Consider the following 11,072-nt stretch of genomic DNA (forward strand, 5'->3'; position numbering starts at 1 on the left):
CCAGCCCTTTGCATCTGTCACCCCTTTCCTCCAAGCTCTTTTGCTCCTGGAGCGCCTTCCCTGAGCTCCTCCAGCTGTGCTCAAATGGCAGCTGACTAGCTAGGTGCTCCCGGAGTATCCTGTTTAGATCACACCACTTACCTCACCCAAATACTCCGTTTCCTGGACAAACACACACACACACACACACATACACACACACACACAAATTTCATGAAAGCAAGAGCTTTGTTTTGTTGAAAGTTGTCCCAGTTCCCAGGATAGTGCCTCAGTTATCACGAGAAACACTTGTAAAACTAGATATCGAGGGACACTTACACTTTTTAATAAATTTAGGTGAAACATTACTTAATCATTCAATACTTAAATTTAAAAAAATTTCGACGGGGGATTTCGCTTCAGTGCAAAGACTCGCTGATGCAATGCGATGAGAAGTTGGTCACCCGGCAGCGGTGCGGCCAGCGAGTGCGCGTGCTAGAGCGGCCGGAAGTGCCTGCACGGTGGCGGCGGCGGAGTTCGCCCCTGGTTGGCTGGTCCCGGCCAAGGTGAGCGTTTCCGGGTTCCGGGTAAGAGGACTCAGTCAGCCTTCTGCCTTCCCTGCCAGTGGGAGACCGCGAGAACCCACTTGACCCCTTCCCTGACCTCTTCTCCCTCGGCGTTATTCAGTGCACACTCGGCCTCCCCGCCAGGCCCTGCAGACCTTGTCTTTGCATTTGTGAGAAACCGGAGACGTCACACGGAGCTCTAACTCTAGATCAGTATCCTCCTCTAAATTACACAGTGGAACACAGATTCAGATCATCTCGCTGTTCTTTTTTGCATCCGGTTTTCTCGGACTCGCTCTGGTCATTTCTCTGTGTTGACAACTTTTTATGCCTTAGGAGTGTCTTTGAGGAAAGATCTTAAGAGGTTCTTCTTCAGTCGGAACCAGATAGAAGATTAATTGCTGACAAAGCCAGAATGGCTGCAGCCCTGGAATCTGAAGAACAAAGACCTCTTGCAGTTAAGGCAGAGAGCCATTCGTGGGGACAGGACCCCTGTGCACAGAAGTGCGGTCTTCACAGGAGGGAATTCTACAGGCAGCGCTTCAGAAGTCTCAGCCACCAGGACACACCTGGCCCCCGTGAAGCTTTTACCCAACTCTGGACGCTTTGTCGCCAATGGCTGAGGCCAGAATGCTACACCAAGGAGCAGATTCTAGACCTGCTGGTGCTGGAGCAGTTCTTGAACATTCTCCCTAGGGACCTGCAAGCATGGGTGCAAGCGCACCACCCAGAGACTGGAGAGGAGGCGGTGACTCTGCTGGAGAATCTGGAAAGAGAGCTTGATGAGCCCCGAAAACAGGTGTGATGGGGTGGGCATTTGGCAGAAAGTGGTCAGGACCAAGCCAAAACAAAAGGCATATGAAAAAAATACCTGAAAGTACTTAATGTGTAGCCTATAGAACAAGGCTTAGGGCTGGAGGTGACTGCCAATGTCAAAATTGAAATGTAACTAAGAGGAGACTCTTTCATTTTGGAAGGCTAGGATCAGTGGGAAGTTACAGGAAGGCAAATAGGTATCCAAGGAAAACAAACTTTTCTAATATCCAGAGCTACCAATAAATAAATTGGGCAACTCCATAAGATACTCCACAGGTCGGGCTGGGGATTTAGCTTGTGGTTCTACGGCCTGCCTCACAAGCCCAAGGTCCTGAGTTGGATCCCCAGTACCAAAAAAAAAAAGAAGTACTCATATCACTGTGAAGGATACTGTAAAACAGCACTGTCCATCAGAAGTACAACATAAACTATATATGTAATTTAAATTTTCTACCCAGAGACCTATTATTAAAAATAAAGAGGTGAAATTAAATGTACTTTATTTAACCCAACATATTTAATTATATAGTCAGTATGTAAAATATTTTAATTTGCTTGTATTAAGCTTTCAAACTTTGGTATATAATTTATACTCAGCCTGTCTTCATTTATATTAACCACAGTTCAAGAATTCAACCACATTTGCTTGTTGCTTCTATATTAAAGAGCATGGGTCTAGAATTATTGCTTCCATTGCTGGAAGCTGTATATCTCCACATCCCAAGACTCTGTGATCTTGGGCCTCTGCAGAATCAATACAGACAGAATTTCTCTCTGGTGTATAGCAATTAAGCCCTTCTCCTAATCATTATTGCCATTTCAACTGAATGAAAAATTGTCCCCTGGCAGATGTTTTTTAGATCATTTATCTGAAGTTCTTTCACTTCCCACAAAATATCTGACAAGCCCAAGCATACCTCATTGTTCCCAGGTCCCAGCCAATTCAGGAAGACAGCATATACTCTTGGACAAGCTGGCCCCCTTGGGAAGGCCATATGAGTCACTGACTGTCCAACTTCATCCCAGTAAGACCCAGCTGAAGCAGGATTATGGGAGACTACAAAAGAATGGTAAGGAGCTAGTTTTGTGTGTATGATGGAGGAGGTTAGAAGATGTCTTCATCTGTTTTCTCTCACTTATAATTCATTACCACAGACTGGGTATGTTATAAAGAAAAGTTTACTTTTGGCTCACAGTTCTGGTCCAAGGTCTAAGGCTGCATATTTTGATGGCATCTTACTGGCAGAGTGCCGAGGAAGCAGAGTAACACATCAAGTAACAAGTATATGTGTGTTTTATGGTCTCTCTCCATCCTTTTCTTTAAAGCCAGCAATATTCAGTCATGGGTGCTCCAGGCTGACAACCTTTTATTTTAATCACCTTCCAAAGGCCCCATCTTTAAACACTATACTCTGATTAGGTATACACCCTTTTAATACCGTAAGGTATATGAAATGGGGATGAAATGCCAACATGAGTTTCAGAGGGGACAAACTATATTCAAACAATAGTAGTGGAAAACATTCCCATTTTTATCTTCTCCTTTAAAGACTTCCTCCTGCTTGTCCTCTTCCTCAACTATGGAGAATTTTATCTTTTCACCCTTACCCCAACACTGAATGAGTTATATTTTTTCACTGTATACAAATGCTGTTTGGTCCAAAGGATAGAGGATGAGGTTAAACACTCATTCGACTTGGTAATACCTTATCTTTTGTCTGTTATTATCTAATAATTCTAGTTCAAATTCCCTAAAATTTCCAGTTTGAGATTGGAGAATTTATGACACTCTGTGTTAGTTGGCTAGATCTCCCATAAAAGAATACTGTAGACCAGATGGCTTAAGCAAAAGAAGTTTATTTGCTCACAGTTCAAGGCTGAAAGTCCAAGACCAGGTTAGTCTCTGATGAGGCCTCTTTCCTTGCCTTGCATTCTTCTCGCTCTGCCTTCCCATATGGCCCTTTCTTTGTGCATATACATTCCAGTATCTCTTCTTAGGAGGATACTCAACCTATTGAATTAGATCACTACCTTATGACTTCATTTAACCTTATTTAGCTCATTGAAGGTCCTCTCTTCAAATATAGTCACTCTCAGGACTGGGACTTCAACTTATCTGTAACACCACCATGCTGAAAGAAGCAGGGAAAAGACAGCAAGGCTCAGTTAGTACAGGAATATTGTTTTTTGTTTGTTTATTGGGTTTTTGTTTGTTTGAGACAAGGTCTCACTATGTAGTTGAGACTGACGTGGGACTCACTAGGTAGCCCAGACTGGTCTTGAACTCACAGTGATCCCCCTGCCTCAGCCTCCCAAGTGCTGGGATTACAGGCGTGCACCACCTTGCCCAGCTCAGGAGTATTGTTTTAATCTGCATATTAAAGTGACTGGGTTTGATTTCCATTCAAGTTCACTAAATACCAAGCAGGTGTCTAGTGTATCTCCAGACTACACTGAAAATATGTGGAGTTTAAGTCCCAATATGTCCAAACCCTACCCTTTTCTGTGATTCCAGTGCTTTCACTAAAGTCTTGTCTATCCATAACCCTTCTGCCTGTATCTTATATTGTGGCCTACTTCGGATTTTTAATACTTAAATTTAACCAGTACAACACTATCATTCTCTAGGATCCAAACTAAGTGATTTGTCTAATCTGAAAAATCATTTTGAACTAAGATATTCCCACTTTGTTATGTTTCTAGCTATCTAGACAAGGTGACATGCAGTTTAACCAGTACAACACTGTCATTCTCTAGGATCCAAACTAAGTGATTTGTCTAATCTGAAAAATCATTTTGAACTAAGATATTCCCACTTTGTTATGTTTCTAGCTATCTAGACAAGGTGACATGCAGTTACTTATAAAAGAATCTTCCAGTGTTTTAACTCTAGAGCTAAAATGCTGGTCACTACATGGTTTTTGACATGAAGCTCATAACCCCGTTCTGTTCATTACTGAATTTTCATCAAGCAGCATCAATATACCAGACACCATGTTATATAAGGAATCAAAAAATAAGACACTTGAGTTACTTCTCTTCAAGAAGCAAGAAAGTAAGCGGTCATGATATGATAGTAATAATTGCACTAAAGATATGTTGTGAGCTACAGAAAAAGGCACCACTTTCCCTGTGGTGGGCCTGTATCACAGAGTTGTTTTGCTTCAGCTATGATGCTCAGAAAGGTGGAACTGGGAAGGAGGGACGTTATAAGCAGACAGAACAGGGAATAAATACATGAGCATAACTGATTCTAAAAGCAACTGTTCTGAGTTTGATTTTGATACAAAGGATGTTGTGAAAGGGAGGATCAAAGAAGAGTCATGAAAACTATGCTGCAAAAACAATACCTCAACCTATCAGGTGGAGATCTGTTACATTATTTTAAATAGAAGAGTGGGTAACACTGATGATTCCATTTTTTTTAAAGTTCTTATATAACAGAACAAAGATTGGAGGGATATCTCCAAATGTAGTCAGTCATTTCAGGATTATGAAATCATAAGTGACTTACTTTCTTTTTCTCTATTTTCCAAGTCTTCAATTGAATGAACATAGAACTATAATATGGAGAAAATGTGAAAACAAGAGGGTTAGGAGAAAGAGTAGAGCAGGAATAAGGCTGGAGAAGTGGAAAGTTCAAGAGAGAATGAATAGATCTGATTAGATAAAGGGAAGGTAATTTTTTTTTTTTTTTTTTTTTATGAAACTCTTTCTTCATTCAAATGAGTACTTATTTTGCTTTCAGTTATGTTAGTTGTATTCCTTCTGTATAAAATCTCACAATCTTATTATGATGTTTTGGAATCATTATCATCAAAGCAAATGAGGTCTTGGGCCAGGGATTTAGCTCAGTGGTTCCACCAATCCCCAGTACCAATAAATAAATAAATTAATTAATTAATTAATAAAAGATGGGGTCTTGCTATGTAGTTCAGGCTGGTCTTGAACTCACTATAACCCAGGCAGGCCTCAAACTCATGGCAATCCTCCTGCTTCAGCCTCCCAAGTGCTGGGATTACAGGCATGCGCCGCAATGCCCAGCCGCGAGGGTAATTTTAATACAATCTGAGTTTGTGACTTAAGCAGCTGGGTGGGTATTGGCACCACTAGTTGAAAGGAAAATCAGAAGAGGGATGTGCCCATATGTGAAGAAGAGTTAGAGGTGGTGATTCCAATTTTAATACATGTGAATTTGTAGTGTCTGTGGACCATCCAAGTACATAAAATCTAGAAGCCAAGGTAGTTTGCAATATAGCTCTAAATTTATCAGAGTTGTGAGGAAGTCCTTCCTCAGTAAATGTTAGAGGATATGGCTATAGATGTGGTTTCTTCTTCATAGACACATAAAGTAAAAAGAAGAGAGCCAGCCACATGCAGAATCTTGAGGCGCAGTACCTATTTAAAGTTTGAGTAGAAAAAGAGGATTCTATGAAGGAGAAAGAGCAGGGACTCTTTAAGACAGCAGCACATGATTTGCAGAAGCCAGGCAAGGGGTTATCAGCTAGGAGGAAAGATCAGCACAGCCAGTGAAACAGAGCATAAAGTGAAGACTGGTAAGATCCACTGAATTTAGGGTTAGAAGTTAAAGATAATCTTGGCTAGAGTACTTTGGGGGAAAGGGGGTAAAAGTCAAAAGGTATAGACCATCTTAATAAACTTTAGGAAGGATGTTTTGCTTCTTTACTGTGGAGGAGCATAGAATTTGGTAGAAGACAGGACATGTTCATAAATAGTTCACAATAATAATTTAACAGTTACAGTAAATCTCACTATAGAGAACACAGAATTGCTAATGATGACTACTGGGTTATCCAAACCTAAAATTTGCTTCTACAAACACTTCTGGACTGCTTCCACTTCACTTTCTGTTAGCTTAAGTCCAGGAAAAAACACTGTTCCTCCATGTGAAATTGAAGAGACTTGCACATATACCGCAACCAAAATGACCCTTCGGGGAATACTATATAGGTAAAAGTAGGAAGCTTCAGGAAACCTAGCTGTCCTATGAGGTCTGAGAAGTCTTAGGAAGAAAGTCTGCTGTGTCTACAAGGACCAGTGGCTATGACTTCCTAGGTACACCACCAGCAACCTTTCAGAACTTTTATGTTCTTTGCCACCACCACACTTCCCAGCAAAATATACAAAGGCAAAATTAAACCAAAAGATCCTGCAGAAATTACAGAACACACATTTTAAGAAGTGTCTTTCAACTTTCTTAAAAGTATATAATACCTGGTACAAGCCCTCATTTTGCAATTGAAGAGATCTACCCCACAGTGGCTTGTCTAGGTTTCCATAACGAGTTACAGACACAACTGAGATTACAGTCAGAACCTGAGGCCCTACCTGCTAGTCCCCACAGAAACATTTTAAACCAAAATAATAATGTACCAAAAGCTTTATTTTTTAAATATAAAGTTACTGTTGAAAAGAAAAACATTGTTTTTAATGCAGTATTTTTTATTATAATTACTGCATATTGTACAAAGTATGGGTTTCATTTCATACATTTTACATTACTTTTTACTTTTTAAATGTATCCATTCTCATTTTGTTATGAAATTTTATTTTTTTCATAAATTTTTTAAATATGTCCATATCAGCAAGACAGTATTAGTAGTGACTGTTGGCTAGGGTGAGGAGAATCTAATCACCTAATACAGAATGATCTTTACCTATGACTGAAGAACTTGGACATCTAAATACCTTAATAATTCTTTGTAACACATTTTAAAGCACAGTAAAATGTTGGATTGTGAGTAACTTGTTCTGTGAGTGTTCCTCAAGAAGAGCAAACATTTCTAATAAATTTTAACTGGATAAGCAGATGATGTCTTGTTATAGGGGTACACGATGCCAGTGTCACATGATCACAAGTGAGGCAATAGTTCCACTCTTCCTCCTTCCCCCCTCTTCCCCCTTCTCTGTCTCTTCTCCTCTTCCTCTCTCCCTCTTTACCTCTTTTCTCTTCTTTTCCTCTCTCCCCTCCTTTGTTCATCTCTCTTCCTCTGTCTCCCCCTCTTCCTCTTTTCTTTTCTCCCTCTCTTCTCTTTTCTCCCTCTTTCTTCTCTCTTCCTGTCTGTGTGTTTCTCTCTCTCTTCTCTCTTGCACTTCCTTTCTGAAGAAGCCACCACTTTTCCCCTAAACTGTTGTTAAACAGCTAATATACATGGTAACCAAATGGTCTCTGTGGACTTATCTTCATCTCAGTAACCAGAAGTGCTGGAACTATATCTGATAAAGACTTTAGTTATTACATGTGCCAAGATAACATCAGAAAAAATATCCTAGCAGAATATACTAAAGCCAAATCTCATTTTGACAGTTCTAGTACAATTTCTCCTAGAATCCTATGAGCCTAGAACAAGTTAACACTTTGAAGAGATATATAAACAAGGCCTAAAATTCATTTGGCTGAGAAGTAGTCTCCAGGTTTCTGAAATGAGAAAAGTTCACATTTGACAGTTTCTGTACATTATTTACATATATTTGATTACAGACCTAAGGGAAAAGGTTATAATTTGATTGCCAATCAAGGAAAATTGACCTCATTTTTAAAAAAATTATTCAAAATCCTAGTAAGAAGGTGGGGATTTAGCTCAGTGGTTCTGACGCCTGCCTTGCAAGCAGCAAGGGCCTGAGTTCGATCCCCAGTACCAAAAAAACAAAACAAAAGTCCTAGTAAGAGATCTTTCTTCTTAAGTTATGAGAAAGAAACATCGTGAGAGCCAGGTGTGGCTGCGCATGCCTGTAATCCCAGCACTCGGGAGGCTGAGGCAGGAGGATCCCTGTGAATTCGAGACCAGCCTGGGCTACATAGTGAGTTCCAGTTCAGTCTCAACTACATAGTAAGACCCTGTCTCAAAAAAAAAAGAAAAAAAGAAATAGCCTGAGGATTGGCAGATTACTCAAGACAATGAACTGACCATTGATGGTGTTTCCTTATATGTTTTTTTAAAATTCATCTTCATTGATAACTTACAGGAAAGCCAAGTGAGTTTTTGTATATAAAATACACTGAGCCAATATACTAATGTTTCAGAACATTTTTTTTCTAGTATGGGAATGTTTATGATTTACATTATTTATTTGTCCAATAACTACTACCTTACTGAGTTAGTGATAATTCTGTCCACATATTATGCTTTTCTAAATCTTTGTCATGCATTACCTCAACTGATTATTCATGGTTCTAATCTAGTCCTCATAATTTCTAGCCAGGGATAATATGGCATTTAGATTCCAGAACAATAACAAAACTTTCATGGGCTAGAGATTTAGCTCAATAGTTCCACCGCCTGCCTCGCAAGCACAAGGTCCAGAGTTCAGTCCCTGGTACCAAAAAAAATAATAATAATAACAAAACTTTCAGGAAGATCATTTCCTAATAAAAAAAATAACTGTAGGGATTCTGGAGACACACACCGGGAGAAGACACCCTGTGAACAGAGATAAAGAACAAAGTCACACTGCCACAAGCCAATAAATTCCTAGATTACCAAAGGCTTAAAAGAGGCAAGGAACAATTCTCCCGTACATTCCAGAGTACGCAAGGATGGTCCTGCCAGCACCTCCATTGCAGACTTCTAGCTTCCAGGTTATTCTGGAATAAAGCTGTGTTGCTTTAGGGCAAAATAATAATTGTAGGGAAGAAGGTAAGATGAGGACGACTTGGTAGAAAAGATGGTTGGTGATGGCACTGATGGATGGAATTCATTCATGAAATTCACTGAGGCCAGAGCCAGTGCTTTCCACACCCAGCCCACCAGTTCAGTGTTCCAGTCATTCTTGCTGCTGCTTCTGTCATGCTACATGAAGAAACTACTAAAGAGTATAACTGGTGATTGTTGCACAGTTGTGTTCCGTGAGTTTGGAGATGGTACGAGGGTGTAGTATTCTGTGTTCTAATAAGCAACTCATTTAATCCCGAAGCATAATAAAGTTAGAAACTACCAAGCTAGGATTTAGACAGAAGATGATAAAAAGGATATCAGTTTCATGGGAAATAAACTCAACCCAGCACATACACCAGGCAGCCCACTGCCATTTCCCATTTATTTCTCTCCTATATACCCTGACCTACATGTACTCAGTCTGCTTCCAGCTTCCACACGTGCTGCCCTCCTCAGATGGCTCTTGTTCACTATCTTCCCCTCAGACGCTAAACCTTATTATCCTCTCCAGTCACTTTCACTCTGAGTTACCGCCTATGTTTCTCTGAACTTTTACCTCCCTCCTCATCTCTGTTCTCCAGTCTCCATCTATTCCTCATTAGCTGTGGTACACTTACAGCTTCCTACTTACCACTCTGCTTTTGTGCAGGATTGCAAGTAGTCTCTTTAATCTACACTTGCCTTTTCCTTTCCATCTACTCTCAAATAGCTTATCCTAGGCCAGGCGTGGTAGCACACACCTGTAATCCCAGCACTCTACAAGGCTGAGGAAGATGAACAAGTTTAAACCCATCTTGGGCAACTTAACAATTCAGCAAGAGCTTGTCTCAAAATTTAAAAATTAAGAAAGGCTGGGGATATAACTCATTGGGAAGCCTCTGAGTTCCATCTTGGGTACGACAAAATAAATAACTTATCCTGCTGCTATCTTCTTTACTAGCCTCTTCTTTCCTGCATTGTGACCATGTTATGATGATACCAAATGGGGGCAATACATTTGTTATGACTTATTATTTTGTCATGCATTTGTAATGTTTGTGTTCTCTTTTCCATAGGATTTTTGCTTCTCAAACCTCGAATAGGACCTGTTTGTGTACTGTTACAGGTGCTAAAACCAGGATTGAGAATGAAGAGTCATCCCAAAAGGAGGATACGCCCGAGGACAGGCTTAATGAAGGCATTCCTCAGCATCCTGAACCCAAAGACACTATTGAAAGTGAGAGCAGATTAGAATGGCAACAGAGGGAAAGAAGACAATATAAATGCAATGAATGTGGAAAAAGTTTCAGCCGTAGCTCAGACCTTAGTAAACACAGAAGAACTCACACTGGAGAGAAGCCCTATAAATGCAATGAGTGTGGAAAAGCCTTCACTCAACACTCACATCTTATTGGACATCATAGGGTCCACACTGGAGTGAAACCCTATAAATGTAAAGAATGTGGCAAAGATTTCAGTGGGCGCACAGGCCTTATTCAGCATCAGAGAATCCACACAGGTGAAAAGCCCTATGAATGTGATGAGTGTGGAAGGCCCTTCCGTGTAAGTTCAGCTCTTATTAGACACCAAAGAATTCATATAGCAAATAAGCTCTAATAATGCAGTGGAAATAACAGAGTTCTCTAGACACTCAGACCTAATGAGTTGCCAGAGAATCTACCTTAGAGACCCAGAGAGTTTGCTTCATGTGGGCAAAGCTTCAGTCATCATTAAAATCTCTGACACCGATCTACCTGAGTAAAATAGCCTTTTATTTTTAAGTGAGTGGAGTTTTTTGGGAGGGATCAGTTGTTTCAGAAAGCCTTATCCACAATTGTAGCCCAAGACTGATGCTTCCTGTTCAATATGATTTCTACTTTTGCTCTAACTCCTTTACACTTAACTAGTCAGTGTATGGCATTAAGCAAGACATTCCAGTTTTTTTCTGCCTTCATTTCCTCTAAATGCTAACAGCTGGGGTTTTTTTGTTGTTGTTGTTGCTTTTTTGGGGTTTTTTTCCCCAGATTTTTTTTTTTTTTTTTTTTTTTTTTTTTTT

The 11,072-nt window shown here is 40.1% G+C and overlaps 1 protein-coding gene across 2 annotated transcripts; it reads left to right on the forward strand.

Moving 5' to 3' along the window:
- The first annotated feature begins 487 nt into the window (after nt 1-487).
- Zscan16 (zinc finger and SCAN domain containing 16) lies at nt 488-11,016 on the forward strand. 2 transcript variants are annotated; one of them, XM_010636274.3, is made up of 3 exons: nt 488-1,344; nt 2,293-2,431; nt 10,143-11,016. In XM_010636274.3, exons 1-3 carry the CDS (start codon nt 961-963, stop codon nt 10,631-10,633), a joined length of 1,014 nt encoding a protein of 337 aa, XP_010634576.1. In that variant the 5' UTR covers nt 488-960; the 3' UTR covers nt 10,634-11,016. The 2 variants fall into 2 exon arrangements, with proteins under 2 accessions (XP_010634576.1, XP_019064879.1); XM_019209334.2 differs by having other exon boundaries at nt 10,093-10,361.
- Nucleotides 11,017-11,072: the final 56 nt, after the last annotated feature.

The sequence above is a fragment of the Fukomys damarensis genome, unplaced genomic scaffold (assembly GCF_012274545.1).
Source record: "Fukomys damarensis isolate Sample0158 unplaced genomic scaffold, DMR_v1.0_HiC HiC_scaffold_10, whole genome shotgun sequence".
In the NCBI taxonomy this organism is placed as follows: Eukaryota; Metazoa; Chordata; class Mammalia; order Rodentia; family Bathyergidae; genus Fukomys; species Fukomys damarensis.

Coding starts and splice junctions, on each gene's coding strand:
- Zscan16 (XM_010636274.3), top strand. CDS start 961: ATGGCTGCAGCCCTGGAATCTGAAGAACAAAGACCTCTTGCAGTTAAG. Junction 1,345..2,292: donor TTGATGAGCCCCGAAAACAG/GTGTGATGGGGT, acceptor CATTGTTCCCAG/GTCCCAGCCAATTCAGGAAG. Junction 2,432..10,142: donor TGGGAGACTACAAAAGAATG/GTAAGGAGCTAG, acceptor GTACTGTTACAG/GTGCTAAAACCAGGATTGAG.